This window comes from Falco biarmicus, chromosome 12 (genome assembly GCF_023638135.1).
Source record: "Falco biarmicus isolate bFalBia1 chromosome 12, bFalBia1.pri, whole genome shotgun sequence".
NCBI classification, from domain to species: Eukaryota; Metazoa; Chordata; class Aves; order Falconiformes; family Falconidae; genus Falco; species Falco biarmicus.
This window is the reverse complement of record NC_079299.1, coordinates 4,436,963-4,464,921: the sequence shown is the minus strand read 5'-3', so window position 1 is coordinate 4,464,921 and position 27,959 is coordinate 4,436,963. Positions and strand designations below refer to the sequence as shown.

The 27,959-nt window shown below is 45.4% G+C and overlaps 1 protein-coding gene across 1 annotated transcript; it reads right to left on the bottom strand.

Moving 5' to 3' along the window:
- Positions 1 to 21: 21 nt before the first annotated feature.
- TOGARAM2 (TOG array regulator of axonemal microtubules 2) lies at positions 22 to 27,335 on the bottom strand. The gene is given in 18 exon segments (XM_056357548.1): positions 22 to 299; positions 2,541 to 2,627; positions 8,207 to 8,423; positions 9,618 to 9,817; positions 10,747 to 10,754; positions 11,243 to 11,346; positions 12,085 to 12,202; positions 13,254 to 13,412; positions 14,627 to 14,705; positions 14,708 to 14,852; positions 16,618 to 16,723; positions 18,365 to 18,506; positions 20,553 to 20,726; positions 22,435 to 22,487; positions 23,725 to 23,871; positions 24,906 to 24,978; positions 26,288 to 26,422; positions 27,308 to 27,335. Coding segments are annotated over 18 exon segments (2,253 nt in total).
- Positions 27,336 to 27,959: the final 624 nt, after the last annotated feature.

Here is a 27,959-nt window from a genome sequence, read left to right as displayed (position 1 = left end):
CATATCCACCTTTGCCACTCGTCACCTCTCCATCTGCTTCCTGGAGCACACCAAGCCTTCATCTGTCAGGTCCAAAATGCTCCAGAGATTCTGTGCCACGTGCTGAGTCTGGCTTTTGGCAAGCTCCTTCAGCTTGGAGCCCATCACTTTGTAAAGGGTCTTTGCAAGCCTGATGACCGCAGTCCCAATATTGCCGCCTCTGAGAGGCAGGGTCCTGTTTCCCAGGAAGAACCAGAGTGTGGGCAGGGCACAGCGATGGATGGCTTGGGGTTTCCAAGGATAAACAGATGACACAAGCACTGTTGGGCGAGAGACACAAGCTGTTTAACAACCTTAATGCAAACAAGTACCTTTACTTTTTGTTCCTAGAAGTCTTTTCTGGCTAGTATCAGCAAGCACAAAGAGCCCAATAACCCAGAAACAGGCAACGGTTGCTGGTCATCCCCTGAACAGAACAACCAACCTCTGAGGGCCTTAATTTCTCCAAATCAGAGGCTTTGTATCCATGATAGATTTAGCAAAGTGAATCATACCCATTTTGTAAATCATTTCACTATCTGCTTCTGCACTACAAGTGGCAAAAATGTCAAATGGCTGTTTATTTCCATTAAAAAGTTGTCTAAACCAGCTGCTGAAGAATTTGAAATGCAGCTTAGAGAGGTAATTGACAGATTTCTAATAAAAAGGACGGTTGCTGTTTTGTGACCTTTGAAGAAAAATGCCAAAAGTCTAATGTGGCTGTTCCCTTTGTCCAGTGGCACACAGCAAATGGCAGTACTATACCACACTTCAAAACTCCAGCCCACAAAAGATGTGTGCTGCTTGACAGTTTTATTAGAAAGATCAGTGACTAACTGATGTCTTTGGCACAACGGTCTAATTTGAGCTGTATTCCCCTCATACTTGGTGGCTTCTAATGAACAGCTGTTTCAACCTTTAGGATGTCTTCCTAGGTAATTACCCAGACCCCATTGCCATGGCATTTGAGCATCTCACAATTTTAATGGCATTTACTCTCACAATGTTCCCTGAAATAGGGGAACAGAGAGAGAGAAAACCTTACATGGGGGGTGAAATTTAACCAAAACACACACATTCCCTCTCATTCCCTCTGAAGTCTGCTTTTAGCTCATTTTCTGAACTACACTAAATACAAACAAAAAATTACTACCCACGTGCTCCTTGCATGGCAGATTTTGCTGAGAGATCAAAATCTGAAATGCTCTGGAGACAGAGTTCTTATTTTCTGTTCAGTGGAAACATTATGCCGTAACCACTTACTATTCTGTAGTGGAAGGACCTTCATTTTCTCTACACTGTTAATCTAGCATCAGGCATCAACATTTAAACAGCTCCTGGAAGTACCTCACAACAATTCTGGTAAGCACAAGAAGGGTTATGGTACCTATTTTAAAATGAGAGTTAATTTGAGTTTAAATGCTATTAAATACAGTGGTCACTATGGAGCTTCAGAAGAGAAAGAGCTGTCTGTTCCCACTAAACCCCAGAGAGAACACCTGCTCTCTCTGAAGGAGTCCCAATTTACGTTCAAATGCTTTCTTTGAAAAAGAGATTAAAATGACTATAAAACTAAATTCTATGTTTATGGAGATTTACTTTATTCAGGTTATCTTTAAAGGCCCTTTTACGTTCACTATGGCTAAACATGCCCTTTTGAGATTCATAATGAAGAAGCCAAGGGTATTAAACCTTGGAATAAAAGATGCTGGTATAATCAGCAGTGGATTTAGCCCTAACTAAAGCAAGGCTATAAATAGTCTTCTCTACTATATATTGAGATTATAATTTTTTTCCATTCCTTGGCTACTGCTGACATAGCAAGCTACTATTCTAAATCAATTATCAGCTGCATTTGCAGCGTGTCGGACACCACGGATCTAGAAATAGACTGTTTGCACACCCTGAAATGCCCCGAGTCCCATGGCATCTCTGCAATACAGGCAGGGAGCCTCAGTGGGCTGGGCTGAACTGCAGTCCTGCCTTGCACAGAGTCCTTGCCTGTAATATGTGTGTTGAGTTTCCCCGTACACTGTGAGCCCCAGGCTCCGCAGGATTCAGCCTCAAGTTTCTAACAGGAAAACAAGAATCCCGTGATGGCAAAACAAGTGATCCTCAGAAATAGCACTTGCCACAATTCTTCGTGAAGGATGGTCGTTCACTTTAGAAAAGGGACTTTCAAGAGACCTCCATGACCTTTACTGGACTGTCCTTCAAAGAGAGGAGCCAGCCAGGGTATTTTTAGCCCCTGTCTTTCCTAAAGGCGGGTCCTGAGATGCCCCAGTGAGAGCTCAGTGCTGGAGCCTGAGCACCATCCTCATCTCACGTGCTGCACACCTCTGCAGCAGCCAGGCAAACCCCTGCCAAATACGTCTGTTGTGTGTATTTTGCAGGAGAGACAAGCTCAGGACCTTCTGATGCTTGATGAGCTACTGCACTGCCTATTCCGAGGCATTCCCTCTAAACATTCCCTCTGAAGACTTCTTCACTTAGAAGTGGAGATTAGCCGAAGGAGGCAATACCTGAGAGAGATTCTGTGATGATCTGCAGAGCTTGGCCTCTGAGGAAACGCACTCGGCTGGCAAGTTCTTGCAGCAGCAATGAATTATCTGAAAGAGAAACATGTATTTCTGCTTACTCTTCTGAGGGTACAAGGAAAAAAAAATAGCAGGAGGGCAGAAGTAACTGCATTTTTAAAAATAAAAGTACATTTCTGCCAGTTTCTGAGTCCTTGTCTTCTTTTTCCTTCAGGCTTACTTGGAAGGATTCTAAATTCAGAAAAGAAAAGCTCTCATTTCACATTTGTAAATCCAAAGCTGACTGCTGTACAAGGAGCTGTGTTAAACATTTCACATCGGGGCCCTCAACATTTAAATTATGTGTAAGCAGGGAAAAGATTTTCTGTCTGGAGCTTCACAGAAGTGAGCTCCTCCCTCCGCTGAGGAAAAGGGTGAGAAGGCTCAAAAGTTCACACATCCATTCACACTTCAAGGATAAGCTGGTGTTAAGTCTTTAAGTTACCTGTTGGGATCTACGGACAAGACTCCAAGTTAATCTCACAAGAGAGAATTGCTGCTCATTTCTCAAAGTTACTCACTCTTGGGGGCTCTTGTAACATCTCTGAAATCAGATCTTGTCAGAGAGACTGGAAAACAAACTGATTTCCTAATACTTGACTGTCATACGTATTTCAGTTTTTCCTGTGCTGCCTGCTGTTGACTGGAGGTCTGGTTTTAATTTGTAAACTGTTGCCTGGATTGGTCTGCAAGCCTCCAGTCTTACAGCTTTGACAAGCCAAGCCAAGCTCTTCTTGGAGGCAGAATGCGCAGGGGATGCACTGTGATACCTCACAGTGTCACCAGAAGTGGCACCAATAAAGCAGGCAACCTACTTCTCTATGAAACACTACAGAGCCAAATCCCAAAGTGGTTTTAAGTAGCACTGTGCTGTTAAGTGCTCCTTTTTGCATGAGATATAAAAAGGAAGTCCCTAGTGACCTTCTTGCAAGCATGCAGTAAAGAACCGATCCTGCTATCCTAATTAAGCTGCTGCTTTGGTAATTACACTCTTCTCGTTCACCTTTTTAAACAGACACCTATTGCCTCACACTCCTGCAGCATTGGCAGACGCTGCTTCACACTTGCTGTTCCTCCCTAGGGAGTAACTTTACAGCTGATGCTTTGGAAAAAACACGGGAAAAAAAAACCCAACTTCAAGATCTGGAGATCTTGAAGGAGTACAAAATGTTAGTTCATCATTAGTATCTACACAGATTTTCAGGGGAAGACTTGGGTTTTGCTTGGTTGAGGGGGAACTGTTAGCTTGCTTGGGTTTTAGGAAACTGAGTCTATAGGCACCATTCATCCTTCAATTTAAGGGTTTCAAATGCCCTGTGCATTTTGAAACAGCAAAGCTCAAGTCAGTAACAGATTTATGCAACAATTACTTTAGCAGCCTTGAGAGACCTAAAGACAGAGGAGCTTTTAATGGCTGTTAGAGAAAACAAGGCAGCAGGCTGTTCAATACTTATTAACTTAGCTTTCATTCTCTGTACTACAAATTGGCTAAACCTGTTGGCCACAGGACTGACAGCCCAGCACCTGCAATATGAGCAAAAGAAGCATCTGCTTCTCCATGCTTTCATTTTCACTGTGGTCCCCTCTTTGCCACCTTAACACCTACAGGGGAAATTCCTCTTCCCTTCTTGCAGGGGGCTGGTTCCTCTGGGAGTTACTTGGGCTACTGGCCGGACTCCATGCCCTGGCATCAGGCAGTGGCCATCTGAAGGGCATTTCTTTCATGACAGAGGACAGGGTAGGACAGGTGTCAGGGGAGAGCAAGATGTATGTCTTGGTCTCATTGCAGTTGGGCTTGACTTGATGATTCGTCCCCATCTACAAGGTGGTTCCCTTGAGTAAGGTTAGGGTCACTGGTCACAGCTAATGAATGTGTGTGGCCTCCAGCTGGGGATGTCCAAGCCAATGTCAGGGTTAAGCTAAATAAATTATTCAGGCATTATTGGAAGCAAATTGTTGGTAGGTAAAATTCTGGTCTCTGGGATGGGAGCTTTTTTGTTTTGCTTTGTTTTTACACCAAGTGATCAAGCAATTTTCTAACCAGCTTGCATTCCTGCATAGATCGTTAAAGGTGACAAAGGAGGAAGTCTCACCTAAAATTCAAAAGATGAGGCACGTCAACAAAGAGTCTCGGAGCAATAGCTGGGCTCTTAGCCATGAAACTCGGTGGAGCAATGGGGCAAGATACTGCACTCCCTTACTCTAAGCTAGGAGCAAAGCACAATCCTTTAGAGTTCTGGGGGGCGGGGGTGTGTTTGTCATTTGCCACCTGATTTTAAATTGTAAAGGCAGACAATTTTAAAGCACATGGGAAGGTTTCACTCATGCATTTTTCCAGCAGAGCCTTCCTTCCCCCACTAAAGCCCCAGGTGTTGAATTCTGAAATATTTGTGATTCAGTTGCCTGTTTGAATTCTTACTAATGTCCATAAAAATGAGCAGAACCAAAAATATATATTCCACCTTGTTTGCTTGAACTGTCTTTGGGGTAAAGTCAGTGTGATGAGAGACAAATGTGCCTTGCTCTTGTTCAGACTTCTGCCAGCCTGGAAAATTTAGAGTGATGCCTCAGAACTAGTGAGAGGGAAATGACAGAAAGCTCCATACAAATCCTGAAGGGATCTGTCTGCCGCATCCTCTGTTAGCAGGATTCTGCAAGTTTTCCCAACCTTCTCCCAGGCACCACAAAAAATGGGTAAGAGCCAAGAGCAGCACAGGTCTCACACCCTTCCCTGCAGTTCATGATCTGGAAGAACCCTATACTTGGGACACAGAAAGGCAGCAGGTCAGCAAATCCACTGAGTTTGCAAAGCAGCTGATATGGAGAAAGTTGCTAATTCCCCTTTAAGACCTGCCTTTTCAACACTAAAGTTTTCAGGCATATTCACCCAGTGCTGCATTTTCACAGCTGACAATAAATCTGTGTGGCAAGGGAATTTACAGCAGACCTTGGCTGTGTAGTTATGGGCTATAGCAATCTTGCCCCATGCAGAACAACATCTGGGGCAAGACATCATTTCCAGCTGGATTTATACCTGTTTGCTCTAAAGAAATGAACTTGGCAAATCACAAATTCCCTTTTAAAAAAAGAAGACCCAGATGAAAGGTGGAAAACAGACAGGATCGGCTAATGCCTGTAATGTAGAGCCTTCTAGGAAGCTGCTCTGCAGAAGCTCCGATGGGGCAGTGTCCCTTTGTGCCAACAGCAAAGCAATTCATTTGGGAACTCAAATTCAGCCCAAACAACCTCCAAAAATTCCTTTGTCCCTGAACTGGAGCAAAGGTGTCCTCCAGGATTTCTTGTGCAGCTCCTTCTGTACCAAAGTAGACAAGAGCCAGCGGCTCCTGGCACTTTGCAGAAATGCTGGTACCCATTCAAGCCTGTCTGGGAGCTGGTGCATAAGGACTGCACCACCACAGCTTCTGGTTACCCAGCTCAGCAGTTAGAGTCAGCAGGAATTCAGGTCCTTTTGATATATAGCACAAATGACACAAGTGATCTGCAAACCTGTCATCAACCATAGAACCCAAACACCTTTACGTGGGACCTGCTTTCCCAACGTAGACAGAAATCAGTGTAAAAAAACTCCTGGTGAACACTTTTACTGATGGCATTCATCTTTCCAAAACCAAACTCCTTGCATGCATAAATATGCACACACCAGCCCTCATCTCACATTTCAACACAAGTCAGAGTTGGAGTGAACAGCAGGTGGAGAGCCTGAGGGACCAGAAACTTCTGGTCACAGCTGCACCAGTGACAGTGGTAACACAAGTATTGCCAGTGTGCTGCTGAATCTACACCAGAAGAATAAGAGGGAAATTCAGGCCTGGATTCATTTGACCAAACTTTAAACACTTCACTGAGGTTTCAGTGGGCAGATGCAAACACCTGCAACAAGCTACCCAGAGCAGCCTGAGCCTCCCTCCCTTACGCAAAATTGTGCAAAAAGAAAACCAGGCAATAGCAACATGTCTCCACTATATCCTTGCAGGTGGATCCTCCAGGGGATCCAGCTGCCTAAAATAAAGTGCACAAGAATAACCCAAGAGTCACAGAGAACAACACTTGCTACAGACTTGGGTCTGGTTGTCAACTGTGGCCCCTGGCTGCTACCAACCCTACCAGCCCCTTCTTCGCTTAGAGCGCCACACAGTCCAGTGGCCTGTGCTTGTACTCATTGTCGTGAATCATTACCATCAACCATAAAACTGAGGTGAGAGAAAAAACATCTCTGCGTAATCCCACTCTGCTTTACTCCCATCCTTTTATTGCTGCTTTTCTGACTGCCCTATTTTTGGTTACTGCCTCCAAATTAAGAGAGATTGAAACCTGTGGCAGGTGAGGGGAAGCAGGGAGCTAACTTCAGGAGAGTATCTCCATATGCTTTTAAGAAACACATGCTACCCACATGCATACAATCAGTTTCTAGAGCAGATCACAAGGGAATAATTCCAAATACACTAACCAAAAAGTAGCTGTTAAAAGCTGGTTTGATGAACTGTAAAGGCACCAGCATTGACTTCTGTACTATTACCCATGAAGGAACATGCTACTGTATTTGCCAGTCCAAACACATTTTGGGCAGCGATAACAGATGGGCTGGGCGTGCACTCTGCAGGGCAGGTGCTCCCAACCAAAACGAGCCTGAGGATCCCTGAGAGGTGGAGCATGACCCTGGTAGGCAGCAGAAGACATGCTGCACAACCTGCAGTGGGCCATATGGTCCAGGACACAGGGCAGACTGGGACCTCACCCTCTTCCTACTGCAGATACACATTTAACATCAATAGACATACCTGCAGCCCCATGCTCGAGCAGCCAGAAAAGAGGACGGTAAGAGGATCCTTACCCTTCTGGAAGAAGGGAGCTGAGGCATTTCGAGCCCCACACACACGGAGCCTCCCAGCCTGACTATGGAACAAGCATTTCATCCTTCATCTGCTCTCCACTATAATCTTTCATAACACAGCATCTTATTAAATACAAGATCACAATCTTTGCATTCAAAAGGACATCTTCATTTCAGCTTTACATGGATAAACTACTACACAAAACTGCAAAATGAGTAACTGAGCTCAAAGCTTCTCATATTGGGGTCAGAGAGGGCCAGGCACGCCTGTCAGGAGAGCTGCCACTGCCAGAACGTGGAAAAAAGGCCGGCGAGAACAAAGACCCTCCACCACTCTTCCCACCGTGTGTTTCACCATTTGCCTTAGTGGCTGAAAACTGAATGCACATTTTAGAAATCCAATTCAATAAAAACAAAACGCATGCAGTTTCCTAGGAGGAAGGAGGAAAATCAGCCATAATAGATGCTAGTCACTTCCCTCATGCTCTTCCGGCAGGAATTTCAAATAATGCCTATTATGTCATCTCTATGGAATTAAAAAACACGTGAACCAAGTGATAAACAGCATCCATTTGGCTGCACGTCACAACACGATACAACAGAACGGGATAGGAAGAATGCAGACAGGACTTCATAAACCTCTTGCAGCAGCCAGATATTTCTACAGACAACCACAGGTATCAACAGACTCAGTGTCCACTTGACTCCCAAGACGGAGAAGTTGCAGTTGAGGATAGTCAATGTCAGAAGTCAGCCTTACCCAGGTAAGCAATGGATGCTTCCAGAGCTTTCACAGCCGCAGAATAAATCCCCATGTGCTTTGAGTTCAGGTTGTCGGTGACTGCTGCTACCAGAGCGACCAGCACTGCATGTAAGGCACCTTTGAGCACGGGTGTCATCAAAGCCAGTGCCTCCAGCGCCCGCTGGCTTACTTTCTTGTTGCAATCCTGAAGTCTCAGGACAAAAACATCAAATATCTGTTCAGAAAACAAACAACACAAAAGCTGGATTAAAATGTCCTTGTTTCAAGAAGGGATGTAGAACGTAACAAATTAATGTAATCCTTTCTGTCAGGTCAGCACTTGCTAGCACAACTTCACTGTTTTCCTGTGGACTGCTCGCTGTAGTGGTTGCACAACCTCATGCTGGGTGAAAAGTTTTTCATATTTTCTTAAGCAGTTTGGATGGGGACAGGATAGTTCATATGGTGTTTCTGTTTACCTATAAATCATTACATTAATCCTATTTTAATAACACCAAATAGTATCTTTGGTATAGAGGTATGAAAACAGGTATTTACGATGCTCATTCTTCCATAAAGTTGTCTCAGGTACCGAGGGTAGTTTTGATTTTGCCAAAACAGTGGCTGGATGAGATCCAAGTTTTGTTTTATCTGTCTCAGAACCTGCATCTGAAGAAGTGCAGGGCTCTGATGAACTCGTCAGTATCCAGAGCATTTGTCTAGCAAACAGGTAGACTTCTGAAGTTTACTGTGCTGTGCAGTTCTCATTAGAGCAGGTTCAGTCCCTTGACAGCCACATTATCAGGCACTGTTTTCTGGAAAAGGGGAAAAAAAGCAGTTGCTTGGAGGAGAAAGAACAGAAGATCTATCTTTAGTCATTTTCCTCCTCTTTCCAAAGAGAAAAAGGGACTCCCAGGAAGGATGAGAGAAGTCTTTCCCAATCAGGAAAGGGATGAGGATGGAAGTGAACAAGCAGAGCTGTAACTGCGCAAGACAAGATAAAGTTTACAGAGGGATCTTAAAAAAGAAAAAAAAAAATATTTTTTTAAATCAACTCAGCTTGATACTTCTCTCCCCCATCCCAACCCATTTTTTTTCTAGAGAACAATTGCCAAGCTTTCAGTGCCTGGGTTTCCTTTATTTCAACCTAACCGGTAGTAGGAGACAGCAGAAGCTACAGGAACATTCTGTCATCATCTCGTGAACAGGACTAAGAGGCACCTGCCAGAGAAATACATCTGGACTGAAATCACTTGTCCTGAAGCCTGGAGCTGAATTACATTATTCTGGGTAAGAAGGGACCAGCCTGTTCCAAACAACCAGTATGTAGCTAGTTGATAGTGTAGCCAAGACACACTAGGTTAACTTTACTGCTACAGGCTTGGGAAGGGAGCTAAGAGGAAAAGAGCAATAGAGATGCCCTACATACTTGGACAATGTTAGTGGAGATGAGCCGGGGGCTGCTTCTGCAGTGATCCAGGAGGAGCTCCACTCCCTCCATTCGTCTCTGAAACTCGTTGGCTGTCAGGAGCTTGTAAAGCTCACTAAGCTGTTCAACTTCTTCCACAGTCCGAAGTGGCCGGCAGTGTTCTGTCCGACGGGGGTAACATGCGTCCATCAGAGCCAGATCTCAAATGGGAAAATAAAAAGAAGGTTAGACCTTTTGGTGATAATATCTTCAGTTAATTGTGAGGAAAACATCCCAAAGATATTTCCTTATTATGTGATACTTCAGCTAGATCCTGATCTGAAAAGCAACTTGGATCTCATGACAATCCTTGTAAGAGACAATCTGCAAGTAATGTTATCACTAGGACTTATTCAGGAAAACCAAGGCAATGAGGATAGGATTCATCTCATTTGTCTTCAGATGTCTTCCCAGGTACCCATCCAGCATCCCTTCCTGGGGAAAAATAGGCACTACTTCCAAGTTGAATTGTCTCATCTTACGGGAGGTGTCTGTATTATAAGGAAATCAATTACTCTGGGGAAGTGTCTCTACAACAGGTATGGGAATCTGGATAAATAGCATAGATGCATCTGAACAGATGAATCCGACCCAGAGAGATTAAGGGGCATATCTGAAAGGATCCAGAGGATCAGTAATGTTGGGAATGGAGACAGTGGGTTGTTTTATTATAAAACTATTCCCTACACAGTAACAGAGGCAAAACCAGAAGCCAGATACCCCACCACTACACTCCCATTATTGCTTCCCTGGGGACTGGATCCACAGTTTAACACACCCAACAGGAACAATTCACTTGGATCAACTCTCTCTGCTATGAGCATGGGAAGAGCCTACCCATGCTAATGAGGTGTGTGGTCACCCGCCACCACTGAGCACAACAGAGCTAAAGAAATCCACTTTGTTATCAGAGGAGGACAAGTACAAGTAGCTCTTCTGCTGGCAGGGGGAGACAGCAAGGACCAAATTCCTCTCTTGAATGCTGATTGCAGCAGAAGTGAAAAAACCATGCTGCCCGTCAGCCAACCATTAATGGCTCTGAATGACATGAATAGCTACAGAAAAATTCCACAGTGAGACATCTGTTGACGAGAACTGCTCAGGAACTATCTTCCTGGTACTCTCTGAGGGTCAGAAAGCCATGATTCAGCCAGGCCAAACTACTTGCATGGAAAGTATTATTTTGGGGAATGGCATCTTGGTCCTAGACTGGGACTTCTTGTCAAACCACCCATCTAAAAAAGACTCCACTCAGTAAGAATACTGTGATTGAAACTACTTGGCCCAACCGAAACAGCAGAGACACGACCCTCTCACCACCTCTGCAACACTGTCCTCACCGCTGCACAGGATTTTGTGAGCTGCAGCTGGTGGGTGTCTCTTCCTCTCTCTCTGTTTTTGTGGAAAACCCTCCAGAGAAGTTGTGTTCAGCCTAATGCAGAAGTAGACATTTTTTGTCAGTGAAGGTCTGTGGGGTAAGGCAACAATCTCTGGCACAGCCCGTCTCCATCAGGAAGATTTTACTGTGGAAGAGACATGTAAAGCTTGTCATGTGCTCTGTCAGATATAACAGAAGTGCTCACTACCTTCCATCAGAATGTAGCTCGTCCTGGGGCAACATCAAGCCACTGTTCCTAGCCTTCCCGGAGCTCTTGACAGATAGAGGTTCACATTTATGGTCTTCAATACCCTATGTATATATATTAAAAAAAAATAATGAATCTATCGAAGATAAAATGGGAAATTACTTTCCAAATATCCTCTCCATCCCTCTGGGGCTGGGGGGGGGGGGGGGGGGGGGGGGGTGCGGTGCGGGGAGTGAGCAGGTGGCTACATGGTGCTTGGTTGCCAGCCGGGGTTAAACCACACACACTCACTCTCCCTATTCCTGCACAAAGGCACATTTCTTTCTAGAAAGTAAACGTTGAGGATTGAAAAAACAACAAAGGGATGATTTTCCACTGGATGCTGAATTCACAAAGCTGCTTCCAGCTCCACAGTGCATGACAGCAGGGCAGTACTCCCAGAATACAGACAATATTTGTACCAATTATGATTGTGTTGTGCATCTTTTGTATATTTGGAAATTTTCTTGGCACTACAACTTCTTTCTCCTATTGCAAAGACTATTATCTTCAGTATAATCTTCAGAAGCACTATTCTCACTTCCTTGCTTTATTGGGGGCAGGGGCGGGGGGCAGGTAGTGGGGTTTTCTATACCTTGAAGGTAAAAACATTTTCTCCCATTTCCCTATCCTGTTTGTGGCTGACATTCAAAATACACCCACTTTATTTCTAACAATACTAATTCTTTCACTGCACTTAAACAGGCTGAGGATCAACAGTTCATTCCCAGGAGCCTGATTAATCTCATCTTAGCAACCTCAGTAGTTACATAAATGAGACATTCCTCCTAGCAAGCACTTACTTTCTGCTTAATTTTCGCCATAATATCTGCCAAGCCATTTGAGGGGACAGACTGTTTCAGATACTTATCAAACTTGCGATGACTACTCAATATACTCAGCATCTTCAGTGCATAACATCTAACAGAGGAAAGAGAGAAATGAATACAGCTGATTACTCTTTTCTCCCTTGTGATTAAGCAAAGGAAAAGCGTTAAGAGAATAAGCTGATATGTTAAACTCTTCATGTGCAATACCTTCATGAGAAGTTACTACCTATTCAGCACGGAGAGCTGTTTACCTCCACTTGTCATCACTGCACAATGCTGCCAGCTGAACACAAGAGGCAAGAGGAAAACACAGGGCAACAGGAAAATACAATTTCACTCTACAGTTGTGAGTATGTTTCTGTGGGATCAAAGGATCCTGTGGGACGAGCGAAGCACATCTGCTTTGCTGTCGAGGCTCATTTGCAGTGTCTTGCTGCCATTGCACAGTTTGCCTTTCTTTACCTGGCAAAGAAGCTAGGACAAATCATCCCATGCTTACTCTTTATTATTCTATACTACATGTATGCACACAGGCAGCTCATGTGTTCTTGGCATCTATTAATGGGAATCTAAAGGAATAATCAAAGTAAGGGGGTTTGGTTTGGTTTTGCTACTATGAAACCACAGCTATCTTCAAGAGGAAATCTGGAGGTCATTCAGCCACAGACAACATTATACAACTCCAATTACACAATGGGAAGAAAAAATTTTGACTATTGTAGGCAACTAAATCTGCAGAAGAGGTTTAGAAAGACTGAATGCATTGGTTAAAGACAGCTGGATTTTTTCTAGGACAGTATTAACCTTATCAGAAATAAATGCTTGGGATCCTTCAGTGATGAACAGTGGCCAACTCTTTGCCAATGCATTGCACACATAAGACGAAACAAAACTGTTGGACTGACTAATCTGAGCTCAGTTGATCTCAATAAAGACTCATTCAAGTCACAGGAATTTGGCAATGATTATTGTTGCTGGATAACCTCATGTTACCCAGAACAGTCATTTTCCCAGACATTACCCACACTGTGAAGTCACTTTCTTAAATATTTACTTTATCTTCCACTCTTTTGTGCTTTTATTATTTACATTCAAACATCAAACAGTTTTCATATTTTAGGAAGTAAAATGAAGACCATCACCTTGTGTCCTGATGACAGTCCTGAGCAAGCTGCACCAGCACGCTCACCAGCAGGCTGGCATTGACACGTGTGCTTTTCATGACCTTCTTGGCTCTGAGTTGCTCCACCACAGTCAGTAGGTGTTTGGTTGCACACTTCCGCACCAGGACGTTGTGGTGCCTGGAAACAAGAGAACAAACACTGGGGCAGAGGGAAAAGGAGGGCCAGAAGCGCAGGCCTTGGTCATGGCATGCTCCCTGTCATTGCCGGGGGAAGGAGGCCGGTGTTCTCACTGCAATTTTAGCCACCTGTAGAAGATTCTGTCCTCAGATAAAAACAAATTTCACATTGTACAGAGAGACTGCCTGCAAGGAAGAGGGTAAAATTCAGTCTCCCTGGACTATCAGATGCACAATTCCCTTCCCTACTCTGATGGAAGACAAATCATGCTGACTTGTCAGAGGATTCCCACTACACAGACACGGCTGCAGCAGGATTGAGCTTTATTCTACCCATTTATCTCCAAGTCTGCAGACCTAGAAAAAAAAATGGGGGGAAAAACCCTGTGGGCCATGCAGCTGCAGAAAATCTAGTAATGCAGCAAACTTGTTCTTTGAGCCTTGACAAGAGCTATGTTTGAATGATTTACCCTTTTCAAAAGCTGAGGAAAAGACAGCAGTTGTTCTAGCTAGATTTCTAGAAAGTGCCTGTTTGAAACTATCAGGCACAGCACAGATGTTTGAAGGCAGCGTTTGCTTCAGCTGTCCCGTGGGAGTCAGCCTGTGCAAGTGCCTGTAAAGTGACTCAGCATCTCAAGGCTAACATGCAGCGCCAAACTGGAGTAGAAAGTGGAGCTCTAAGGACATGACAGACACGACAGGCCCCTCTTGGCTGGAGCTGCACCTGCTGTGCAGGCTGTGCCACAGCCAGCAGCTTCTCCCCCATGTGCTCCCTGCCCCAGCAATTAGCCTCCTTATTTCTCAAGTGAATGGCATTATGATGATGCATGTTTTTTCCCAGCGCCTCTGTGGTCAGCGTGGTGAAATATCAAAGGGCACTCACTGCTGGAATTGCCATTGTCCCTCTTCCCACAAAGCCACAAGGCTATATCACCACCCTGTGCAGGGACTTTCACTTCCCCATCATTCACCATGCCTAGACAGTGTTGACAGACTGTGAGAACAAATGCGCTGGAGTCGGGCAGAAGTAGATGGTAAGACGAAGGCAGCGAGGGTCCTTGTTTCGAATCTAAACTCAAATACCTAGTCACAGAGTACACAGAAGATGCAGGAGAAAGGACCTTCCCCTCCCATCATTCCCCTTCTGCCACCCCTTCCTTCCTCCTGCCCACACAATTTAAGGTGAAAGATACCACCAAGAGAAGAACAACGTACTGGATTCCACTAGCCATGAGAGCAGTCATTGCTCGTGGAGGAGTCACGCTCCCCACCATGATCTCCAGGGATGTGTCTGAATGAATTCGTTGGAGTGCCCCATCCTCTGGAGCAAGACCTGAGCAACCCCATCCACCTCGTGGTCCATGCACTCTTTCATGGTTCTGAAGAGCTCTCCAAGCGTCCTGATTGCCGAGCCAGACACCTTCGAGCGGGGGTTGTTCACCTGGAGAAGTCATGAGGGGAAATGTAAGAATCACCTTGTAAAGAAAATCAGTTCCCCTAGACAAATGTCCCAGGAAACAGCAAGATGGAACACAAGAGCAGAAGACCACAAGCAGAGAAACACACTTACTCTGATACCAACTTCTTTGGCCTCAGGCCTGCTTATGCAATACAATTTTAATGAGACTGCAGGCCTAAAACATATTGGTTCACCTAGAATAAAATGTGCTGCTTAGCCCATAATGTACACTGCGTTGATTTTAGGCCCTTTCACTGAAAAAAAAAAAAATTAAATCTGGGGCTGTTTTTAAAGTATAAAGGCACAATTCATAAAGACAAGATAGAGGAAAAATAATACCTTCCTCCTGTCCAAAAGTGCAGCACTGGCAGTTTGAGGACTCAACCAGGAAACAAAAGATATGGGCTCAAGCCTACAGACTAATTCGCAGCAGGGACTTGAGTCCATCTGCAGCTCTGTCTACTCAGGAGAACCCTAGCTGTTGAGCTCAAGGCACTCAAGCAGCCTGGAAATCACGTGCAGTTACAGCTGCAATCAGTGGGGTTTTACAGCATTCAGTGCTGCTCTGGAGTGATCCCTGCTTCCAAAAGGCTCTCCCACAATGGTAAGGAAGAAGCACCTCAGAGTCCTGCACTTCATTTGGAAGACACTTTGAAGGACAGACCAGTGGTTCTTTCTGCCAGATTTAGTTGTGCCTGTTCATAAAAATTCATGGCGTAAATGCTAGAAGTGCTTGTGAAAGCGAAATCTGGGACTAGAGTGAAACGAAAAATGAAAGCTGTCTCTGCACAAGTGTGTACAACAGAGAGGAGGAAATCTCCTCAGAAATATGAAAGTGATATAAAAACTAGATGAGCTAAGCTGAAAGGGCTTCTTCACCTAACCCCAATCTCAGAGGGGGAGAATCTGAGCATATCTAAACAGAAAGGTTGGAAGAGTCCAACAACACAAGGGGCATTCAGGCCTCCAATGTCATGAAGTGTTGGCGAGGAGGACTGACCTTCATGGAAACGAGCTAACTTGTACTGTCATCTGCAAGCAAAGGAAAATGAAATCTGTTTGGCAATTGTGTACAAGGCAGCTGGTTCAGGCCATAGGCAAATGCCAATTTGGAAATATAGCCACAGATACTATTAAGGAGCTTAGGTTGAGACCTCTCTGCTAACTGAGAGATGAAATAGTGGAGATGTGCACGACTGCCCTGCAAACTCTATGGCACGGCCGCTCCAAGCACCCAGTGGCTGCAGTGCAAAATTCCACCATGCATGGAGGCAACAAATCAATGGAAAGGGCAAATTGCCAAAAAGCGCACAGAAATGAAGACGACAACATCATCGGAAAATGCTAGAAAATAAATTCCTGCAGTCAATCCTCCAGGATGCTGAGGAGGAAGAGAAAGTGGAAGGAAACTGGGAGGCAAAAGCTGCAGTGTTTAATTACAGCTTGGCAGAGATTTGGGCTGTGGCAAATCACCTGATTAGTGTCTGTTTCTGCATGTGTATATTGCACTGTAATGACACCTAGGCTCAAAGAGGAGAGAGGCCGATGCCCTACATACCAGTAAATGTAACTATAGGTACAGACCAATCATATAGATAGGTGACACAGCTATTAGAAAGATGAGGTCTAAAAACAGTAATGAAGGCAGACGCTGAGCACACCTGTAGATGAACAAGCACATATCTACTCTACACCCTATGTAGTAGCAGCGAGGTAGGTGGGACACAATTAAACATGGTGTTCTTACTTCTTTGGTAACTGCCAAGGAAACATCATGAAGTCTACAAAGAAGGACTTCCGAGTGGTAGGCAGCCAGGCATCTGACATTGAAGAGTCCCTTTGTCTTCTGCTCCCTGAAAGGCAATTACCAAAAAGATTGATTTTTCTCACCACCCAAGAACTAGGCAGCAACCTCTGAAGTTACCAGGGTCTCAGCTCAAACAAACAAAGGGAGGTGCTTCTCATACAACATTTAATTAAATCATGGAACTCGTTGCCAGGCGGTTAAAAGCATACAGAAATCCAAAAGGCAAATAGGTAGTTTCAGAGTGGATGGGTTAATTTTCAGCCATTAAAGAAAACAGCCTTTCTGAAATCCCTGGCACACGAAGTCCCTATGTCACTACTCCTCGAAGCTGGGAGACTGTCCCATGTTTCTGTTTGTTGCACCCTCCCTGTAACCAGTCCCTGAGATAAGAGTCCCAGCTGGTTGTTACTGGTGCATTTTCTCTCTTTGCTCTCCCCAGAGGGCAGTTCAGGAGTGAAAGTCTGCACTGTCACTCGATAGCTGAGTTTGCACTCTGCAATCCAGTTGTGCCGCCCACCCCCCCCAAAAAAGCAGCGTGTCCTAAAAGGTTCTACACCTAGGCAAGAACAGCTAAACCACGAGATTTTCCAGAGAATCACTACTTAAAAATAACACCCACAACATCAACGTGTTATTGAAAGTAGTAAACCTCCACCTCTTCCAGCACTTTCTTTATGAAAGACCTGAGCTACACGAAGGCACAGGATGCAGTCACTGGTTCACCAGGGCTGCAGGGCAGGACTAGGAGCCCATCCCCTCTTGGGGTTCCCGACCATCACCCAGACCCCCCACACCTGCAGAAGCTCTCTGCATCTCAGAGAGCACCAAACAGGAACGGGGAAGAGAAAGAGGAGAGGGGCAAAACAACATGATCACACAAGGAGATGCATCATGGAAGAATTTTCATGGTTGCCCCTGTGTGAATGGAGCCCTAGTGAGTGTATGCTGGTCCTGAAATCAAAAAGACAACCAATATCACCTGAAATTTGTAAAGTCTCCTCCTGCCTGTGTCTAATTTCAGGACACACTGTGATTATCAACAAAGTACCTCAGGCCCATATTCAGCAGTGAGAAGGAAAAAGGTGAATTCTTAAAATGCAACATTCCTAAAGGATTTTTTTTCTTTTTCCTTGTCTTCTGCCATGAGCCCTTCAGGAGAAATGACAGGCTGAGCCATTCTGCACCATGTCTCAGTCCATTTCTCAGAAACAGGAACTCCCCGAAGGCATTCCTGGGACTCTCATGCGGGAGGTCACACAGAGACCCTGTGGCCTGCTGCTGCTGCCAGAAGTGGGACCAGAGACAAATCCTTAGACAGTCCCACCTGGGCCAGTGACCCAAGGCCACCCAGTCTCTGAACTCAAGACCACTGTTGTCCTGCTTCTGGCTACAGCCAGCACATCATCTTGTTCCACAACCTTCTCTCTTCCCTGAAGATTTTGTTTGCAGCTACATGGAGCAGAAGGCAAATCTAGGGAACAGCACGGATCTGCTGTGGCTGTAGCACTGTTATGGACCAAGGCAAATAGAAGGCTGCTCTCATCTTTATGCTGTGATTGCTTTGGAGTGGTTTCACTAGTTCCCTTCAGACATCTGGGCTGTCTGGGCTCAGAGGCACTAGAAAAGAAATGTTTCTAGCCTACCTTTACACTGAGAGGAAGAAAGAGTGAACAGAGGGCTTTCTTACCAGTCATTGCTGCCGAGCCATGTGAGCGCGTTGAGCAGCTCCTGCTGTGGGTGAGGGAAGGCTCTGGCCTCCTGGGTGTCCTCCCACTCTGGCTCCTCTCCCCTCTCTGGGATGCCTGCAGCAATGACCAGCAGTGAGTTTGCTGTAAGGAGAGGGTCAGGCACCAGCATTGCATACCCGCGGGCAAGGCACCCCACCACCGAGCAGAGTGCAACCCAATCTCCCAGTCAAAACTACCTAGGGGTGCAAAGTGGCATTGGTTCAGAGACTCCCCTGCTCTCTGGCGCACTGCTTTCCCCAGCACCCAGCCATCTCCCAGTCACCCCTAGCTGGGCACCAGCTCTTTGTGTAAATCTGAAATTTGCGCACACAGAGCCAGCTCCCAGGTCCATGTAGGTACCACAGCCAGCTTGCAGATTCATAGTGCTGCAGAGCTCACACTCACTGGGAGCCAGTGCCACCCAGCAGAACTTGCTACTCCAGGAGTAAGCTCCTGAGATGTGCACATACCTCCCTGTATCACCTCCCTGTTACCTGCAGCACTGGGGGCAGTGGCACCCCGTAACTTTCGAGGAAAGATCTCCAGTTGCCCCACAGTGGGCACCAAGCCTGAACAACCACGTCCTGCTGGGCTGGGGCAAATCCCCAAGGACCAACCACCAGGGAACAGCGATACCTGGCCCTCTACATCTGACAGTGCCTCTGGTTCCATTTACTTCAAATATTCTAGACAGAAGGCAGCTGAGTGCCCATATATTTTAGCATACTATTGGGAAAGTAGTAGTCTGTTGGGGTTTTGCCATTTTCCAAGTGTTATGAATATTTACCATTTCAGAGGTACCGTACCACTGGCTGTATTTTGAAGATGCTGAGGTGAAATTGGTTTGTCATCAAATGTGCTTGTTTGCAAACCATGCAATGCCTAAGCTTTATCTTGTGGAAAAATGCAATTTCTAGTCTAGAGAAGAGTGACAAACAAGCCTTCCAAATGTGAACTGAGAATAAAAATATGTAAATACAGATGCAAACTGCTGGCAAACACACTCTCTTGATGATAAACACACAAGGTACAAGAAAATTCAGATGATAAATGCATTTGTTATGAAACCTATTTGTCATCAAAAGCACCGTAGGTCAAAAATGTCATGTCTTGCACGCAAAAGCTCATTCTCTAAAGCGTTAATGAAAACACCTGATCTGTCTAAAAGTGCTGAGTACACTTCACAGATACTGCACAGAATCTAGACAAACTGCTATGGTCTCTGTAGGGTTTGTATGCTATCTTGCATGTTCTACAAAGTATGGAGGATGGAGGAACTGTAGAATCAAAAATCAGATGGGGACTAATTGGGATGTCACTGATGTCACTGTCACTGCACAAGTATGTAGATATACACATCTCTATTGAATATGAATGGAGAGCCATATCAGGCTAGTTCTGGTCAGTTTTGGAAATTGGAGTAGCATCACTAGAAAAGAGCATTCAAAGTATCATTCCTAGCCCACTTTTCCTTAACTCACGCTATTCAGGATTGTAAACCAAGGTAGGCTGCCAACAAAGGAGAGACGAGAATCACTATGGAGTCACTACCTGCTGTGTATTTACTGCAGGTAGCAAGCAGCCTGGGAGTACCAGGCAGCGTCTCCTGTATGCTATGCAGAGCCACTGTATTTGGGTGGATAAGAACTTGCAGGTGCGACAGCACGGTTGTACCAAGTCACTAATTTCCATGCAGAGACAACCCTTGCTGCAATAATAGAAACGCTGTCTGCCGAGGTGGAGAGCCGCACAGGCAGAGGGCCAGGATGGTGAGTTGGCTAATTGATCATTGTGGGACACATACGTGCACGGTGAGCACACCCTGCCAGACTGCACCAGAGCTCAGCCCTGCAGTTACAGCTGCCTCCTTGCACCAGTGTTGTATTTTGGACTGTCAGTCTGGACAAGAGCTAGAGCTTAAGGCTTTACCACTAAAGGTAGTGGTAAAGCTCAGCTCAGCTTTCCTGTGGAGCTGTAAGCACCACCTGGTCCAGTACCACTAAGCTGGAATGGATCCAAAGCAGGCTTGCTCTCAATCCTCAGGACAGTCTTTGAACCCAACATCTTACCTGGGTTGAGCAATGAGGTGGTTTGTGCTCCTTGTGCAAGGAAAGAGCTGGTGTGGGAGCTGCAGCAGAGCAGACTCACCTGAGGATTTGCGCGGAAGCCTGCCGTTCTGACCGATGACGGGGATGCTGGGCAATGACAGCCTCTCAACACGCTGCCTCAAGGCAGTACCAGCGCGCTCTCTGCCTGCTTGGCTTATGCTGGGGAAAATGGTATCTGTCCCAATGTCAGGCAGTGGGTCAAAGCCTGCAGAGACTGAAAACAGATGAGCAGATCTGTTTGACAAAGAAGAGCTGAGACATGGAGATTGCCCTTGCCAAAAAGATTCTTGTCTGTTCCTATCCATTCTGCTTTTAGTCAACATCTTCTCTTTCCCAGTTACGGAAAGAACTCCTGTTTTTTCATACCTATGTGCCTTTGTAAATGTAAGAATCAACATTTCCTCCTCTGCATTGGAATATTTTAGAGGGCATTTAAAGAAAAGCTTAGGATTGCTAAAAAGTTCTAAAAACCGGAATTGTGTTCTTGAAGCTAGAGAATTCATTTTCCCCAAGACGTTTCATTCTATCTAAATTGTAGGAGATCAGGCCATTTTTGTGGCAGCCTGACTAAAGGCTGATTTTCGTAATGGGAATAGCACAGCGCAGCTCACTCTGAAATACTCTCCAACAGATCTGGTAAAACTCGGAGAACTAATCGTTCCTTACATGGCTTCACAGATGATAAAATCATGTGATAGCCAAGCAGTAAAAAAGGAATAAATTTTTTAAATCAGGGTTTTTTCCCTGTGGAATGGTCAGGTCAGTAGTAAAAGAGAGAGGTGGTTTAACAATACACCTCGTTTCTAGCTTAGAATGGATTCAGCAATAGTGTCACCTTACTTACTCAGCAATACTTCTCCCTAGTTGCGTTCAGCATCCTAGCTGCGTATCAGCAATAAAAGAATCATTCCTATGGGGCATGCCCATTATTTGGCAGAACAAACACTGTGCTGAGGGCTCAGTGGATCTTATGCCTATTTCTGCATCAGCAAAATTATTTGTTAAATTCTCATGTCTCCTATCGCTACAAACCCACAGATGGCAAAGGGACAACAATGGTGTCATTGAGGTTTTCCAGTTAAAAGTACTGGCTGACACGGACACTGCATTTTGTCCTGTGCAACTCAGTGATAATGCAAGGCAAGGAGGGGGAAGAAGCCAGTAGGCATTTCCTATCCCAAGCTCAGTTTGCAATACTGACACATATGCAAATAGAGCAGGGGAAGAAACCTGTAATCATAAACCTAGCATATGTGGTTTGAAGTAAATGAGTTGCGCAAATGAAACCTCAGTTCATTACTCGACATTTAATTTCAGCTTGTGCTCTAAAAGGACAAAAAGCTCTGATCCTGCATAGGCTGGATACTTTTTAAAGTCTCTTTCTCTGTAAATGGAGAATTCACAAGGACTTACTATCACATAAGGTTTCACTATTTCTCACAGTGCAAAAACAGGCAGTGTTGATGAATCTACCTCAGACCTCAAAGGATTTAGTTCAGAAACTGCTCCAAGGGAAGGTTTTTTTCCTTAAAGCGTAGGAGGAAGGAGTAGCAACATTTCTCATGTCATGTGAAATACCTGATTTTTCTCTAATCTTCATGACGTGAGAGAGCATGCAGGGAGACAAAAGGTATGAGCATGATGTAGAGGAATCTTTTCTTTTCCTGCTTTGCATTTCCAGGGCCCTAAGGTACCCCTCCAGCTCTTGCCATTCATAACTCCATGCTGCCATTCATAACTCCATGCTGGAGTCACTTTCACTGAATCACCGGAGCACATGTCCCAGTGACTGGGCTCTGGGGCAGCCCTCCGAGCACATCAAGGAACTGAAAAAATGTTACAGGATGGTTTTTAACCACACTTTCACAATGCCACCCATGGATCAGGATTCCTCTGGTCATTTTAGGACAGCCATACCCTACACCTGCCTGCAGATGTATGGGTCTTCTCTTCACTTCTTCTGCCTGATCTTGCCCTTAATTAAGAAAATGGAGGAGAAAAGAATATATGAGAAGACAGAAGGAGAAGTAGGGGGGTAGCATTAAAGGAGGCAAACTTTCTTAGTATGGTCTTTCTGATGAAGGAGGAAATGCAATCCATAAACACGATAATATGCAAAGCTGATTAATTGCCATTAAACTTTCAGTTGCTGAGTCACATAGAGCTCATCAAGCTCCAGCTAAAATGCAGGAGTTAGCCTTCAGTTTGGGCCTCGACTATCCAGTTCTGCTGTCTTTCATTTTGGAGCTAAGTGGCTCTCGCCGTTACATACATCCTTTCTGAATCAGCAAGAGATGTCAAGTCTGTACTGAGGGCAGCCAACTTTATGCTGCTTCAGAAGTCTAACTTTGCCTGGCCATGCCTAAAACTGATGACAGGATCTTGTTGCACATGGTAATACCACTGCTGTCTCCTGAAAACACTGTTACACCTCCCTGCTCTTTCCAGAAGAAAAAATGTTTGTCCAACTCAACTGGTAGGTAAGTATATTCAGTATGCACTTTAAAAGCCATGCTGAAGCTTTTAAATTGGAAGTATATTTCTATGACTCCTTATTTATTGTTCTAACTAGGATCAGGTTGACAGCTAGATTTCCCCATGCATATCCAAGCCAATATCTATCAGTTACAGCTCTGTAACTGTCCTCTAGCACCTTGCCCCCTTTGATCTTAAAACCATAGGTAAATATTAAACATCTATAGGACTTTACATCTATAAACTGAGATTTGCCTGGGCTCTCTTTTCACAGTGAAGGCCCAGACACAGAGAAGTTACAACTGACAGTTACAGAAGTGGCACCTGAATTTGCAGATAGCTATACGATAGCCAATGTTTGCCCTAACATACTCTTGCAGGTACAAAAATTGGCAGTCAAACATCACACACAAAGCCAGATGCTGTATTCCAATCCATGCAATACAGCTCCCACATGGCCCCACAAAGATTACAGAACAAATCAGTATCAGAGTCCAACAGAAGACCCGCTTTTAAGGTCCTCTTAAGTCCTACCTCCTCCTCCCCGCCGCCAGCCCTGCTCTTAGCGTGTATGAAGCTGGTTTTGACACTGTGCTGGATCATCATAGATACACAAAATGCTGAATGCACACACAAATTTTCACAAATATATTGGAGAGCTGACTGTGGAAAATAACCTTCCAAGGCAGGAAGCACAAGGTGAATGGCATGCTGGAGAACCAGACACCTTGGCTTACCTCATCTCCCAGGCCTCTTGGAAATCCAGGTGCTGAGAGCTTGGGAGACACAATGCAGTGCTGTCAGGAGCCCCATCAGATGGTCTCACAGACTTGGGGATAGGAGGAAACAAAGCCATTCCCAGTGACTTCTTCCCGTTCCCACCACTGCAATGCAAAGGCAGCAGCAAAGCCTGGAAATAGTAGAACGCAGTGCTCACTAGAACTCAGTAGAAGAATTCAGCAGAAGTGCTCAGAAATAGTAAAATGCTTGAGCATCCAACCTACCACCTTTGATGCCCCAGGAAGTTTAGCCATGCTCTTAGCTAGGGCTTGCCAGGAAAAGTCAAACTGGTGGAGCAGCTTAGCCTATGAGGGGCAATCAAAAGGGAAGCGGTGAGGGAAAGACCATGTCCCATGCTGTTGCCAGCTCTCTCCCTCACTCACCTCTCTGGCAGCAGCTGCATTCCCACCTGGCATCTGCCTGCTTGGCAGAAGGACATTCTGGGATGCCGCTGCCCTCAGCCTTTTGGAATGGGTTTAGATCACTATCCTCTCACTACCCCTACCAGCCAGTACTGAACTTCAGCCAAGTCCCCACAGAGTCATTTTGCATGCTCCCAAAACCTACTTTTCTCAAGTCCATGATTTTTTTCTGCCTTTGCCCTTCCTACAGTCCCCCCATCAGCCTTTCAGCCCGGATCCTACCATGGTCTCTGGATGCTCGGTGCTCTCCAGCTCCCACACAATTCATCATCTCAGGCCTACTGTCATTTATCAAGTTCAGCAGAGCTCCCTACCCTGCTGCTCTGTGTAAGGTCTCTCTGCCTGCTGAAACTACTTCAGGCTCCTCGTGCCATGGCTAGGAAGGAGGATAGAGAGCCTGGGGGTAGATGTACAGCCTTCCTTAGTATCCCATCATTCTTGTCACAGCTGAAGAGCCAAATCAGGACCTGTTCAAACTCCAGGGAAACCAATAGAGTTAATGTCAAGGATACATTTGGTCTGGGATCTGCAAGACTGAAGTCAAGTATACTAGCCCTTTCTTTATCCTGTTTACAAAACTTAGTCATCTGCCTTCTCCTGCCCACCACAGCAAAATCAAAACAACTGCAGCTTCTGTCCCTCCTGCAAAGGCAACCAAGCGGATGGGCTCTGGACTTCATGCCCCACAGCCAGAATTGCCAGTTCCTGTCACTTACCCCTGGGCAGACCCATGGGAGAAGACGAAGCTGCACAAAAGCTGCTGAACTCTAGAAATGTTATTAGAGTTACCTGTGCGGAAGAACATGGCTGTAGAACTCAAAAGCTGAGACAACCCAGATATGAGTTTGCAAGACTGCCTTTTTCCATCTAAAAATCCACCTTTTCCATCTAAACCAGAGCCGATATAAAAAGCCATCAAGATACCAGTATTTGCTGTCAGCAACAGTAACCACAATGTACAGATGGTTCACAGATACATCTATTTTACTAACTGTAGAAGGATATGCTTGACCAGATTAGGCACATTCTGTTGCTCTGACCGGTTGCTGCTGTTTTCTCAATCATAAAACACAGCAGGAGCCACTGGAGAGCAAACCATTTAAAGACCTCTTTTCCTATTGATATATGCTGAGGACATGAAGTCTGCCATACACGCGTTGCAGACAGCCTGAAGTGCAACACTGTTCACATCCCTCTTTCTGGGACCCTGGGTTAAGACTTGGTGAGAAACATGGCAGAAACCACTTCTGTCCTCAGTGCTGGTGTCATGCTCACTAGCCTGGTTGACCCAGACATCCAGGGGAGAGATGGCCCTTGAGGATGGAGGTTCCTCATCTCATTTAGAGAACCTCCCGTTCTCTAAACTCATCTGCTGCTTCTTCTGGGCTGTCAATATGGACTGAAAAAATGGATAACCCATTTGAATGAGGCATTCAAGGGTTTTTTAATCATTCAGAAGATCAGTTTGTTTTTATTTTTCGTAAAACTAGCACCAGTTTAATTCTGATCAGCATTAAGCTAGCAAGCCAGGAGAGAGAGACTGAAGACCACACTAGTAAGAGGGGAAAAAAAGATTCCCACTTCTGGACCTGGCTTCTGTGAAGACTACCAGTAATGACCAACATGGTGCCGGTATTTCTGGAAAGCAGAAAGACATCTCAGCAAGCAGCAGACCTTGCCAGTGTTTCTACAGCACTACCCCATCCTCAAGGCCAGATCTTATGGGCAAGCAGAGGAAGAACTGGGAATTTACCAACAGCGAGACCACACATTGAGAGCAAGGATAGAAACAGGACTTGCACCTCATTACCATGTCCAATTTATGGCCAGCTGGGCCACAGTCCCTGTTCTGGCTGTCAGTAATAGTGATTTGGCTACTGTTGATAACAGAAAAAGCATAATAAATTAATGATAGAAAAATGTGATGCCATGCACACCACTGGAGGAGGGCAGCATCATCTGCAGCTCTCCACCAGCCACCTATTCTGACACAGAGCCAGGGCTGACCTCCAAGAACCATGTATCCCTGAAATTGGTTTTGGGTTTTTTTCATTTGGCTGAGGCCACCATCGCATATTGAACCCCTTTCTGTGCTCACCTTCTTCTTCAGTGCTCCAGCTGCTGCCATAAAACTGCAAGTTCGAATTAGTGCTTCCGCCTCGCAGAACTGTGTATCTGGGTTTGAATCTGGGAACACTCCCACAGTAGACAGCAAATGGAGGGTGGTACTTCACTTTAAAATAAAGGCAGTATAAATGACTCAAATTCACAGCACTTGATACGAAGAAACAGACATCTCTTCTCCACAGAAGACTAACACATCAGTAGTGCACGCCAGTCTGCAACAGCCTGACTGACACGGTGTTGTGCCTGCTGAAGTGCTTCCATTCCAGCACTGTGACAGCGGAACATTCTACCAATCAGCATGTTGTTTTCTAATTGCCTGACCATGACTACAAGCTAGGCAACCCACAATGGTCTCTACAATTTGGTAAGGTGTAGTCAGTAGATGCTTTCCAAAGGTAGTTTTAAAGTTCTTTGTTTCCGTAAATCCCACTCAGTTCTGGGTTGGGTTTTGCTGGTTTTTTTTTAATTTCTCTTCATGACAAAGGAAGTACTAAGACACAAACAATTAATCACCAGGTGTCATAACTAAAAGAAGGTTCACACTCTGCATTAGATGTTCCACATATTCAGTGCTTCATTCTGCTTCACTGTTAAAGGGGTTTCTTCTCTGCTTTCTTTACTGCAGAGACACCCAACACCAACATAGACATGGCCAGCCTCGAAAAAATTGTGATCTTGGCTGTTCCTGAAAATTCAAAATTATATACAGTGTGTTTCCCTGCCCCTTATCCCAGCCAAGATCTTCCCCATTACCCAGCCTCTAAGGCTGGGCTCTCTCTTGTACAGCATTAAGAACAGTTGCTGCACTTGTCAGCATCTCCAGGGTCTCGTGACCAGTGCTTTGAATGCAGCTTTTGTACACGCTCTGCCTCCCTGAGCCGAACAGCAATCCTGGGTACCAGCATTGCTGCTGCAGGCGAACATGCTGCAGGAACAGGATTGTAACAAGCCCTGGCTGAAGAAGTCCCCAGCCTGCTGCAGCCCCCTTTACCTGCTGCAAAGTCATCTTGCATTGCCATGGCGCGGGGCACGGAGCGTCAATGGCTTCTTTGAAGATGAAAATCTACTCGACATGCTGGTGGTCGCTGGACCTGACACAGCTGCTTTGTGGGTTCCTCGGCAGCATCAGGAACCTACATGGAAAAATAACACTGCTAGTGCAAGTGACAGCCACCGATCCCTGGCATTGCCCTGCCTACCGGGGCTCCTATGTACAAAACTGCTCAAGGCAGGGGGTGTCAGAACAACATAAAAATATATTCGAGCTATGCATTTTCCACATTCTGTCAAAATCATGGCCATAACATCCAAGTGTTGGAGGAAGACTGCTGTCAGCATAAGGGGGGAAACTTAACTCCACCCCAGCAGCTGCTCTCCCCATGGCTGTACAGGCACGGCAGCAGAGGCAAGTCTTTCACCATGCCCACTGTTGGTGGACCCAGGGCAGGATGTTGGAGTCGCTCCCACTGAACTCAGCACTGCTGCTGCAGCAGGAGCATTGTTTCACACATTTGATAAAAAAAGAACTAGAATGTCACACCGCACTTGCCCCAAGAACAACTGAAAAACTAGGGGGTAGAATGGTTTGCTCCTTTGTAAGACAAACACACCCAGATTTAAGGGGCACTGGGCTAACAATACAG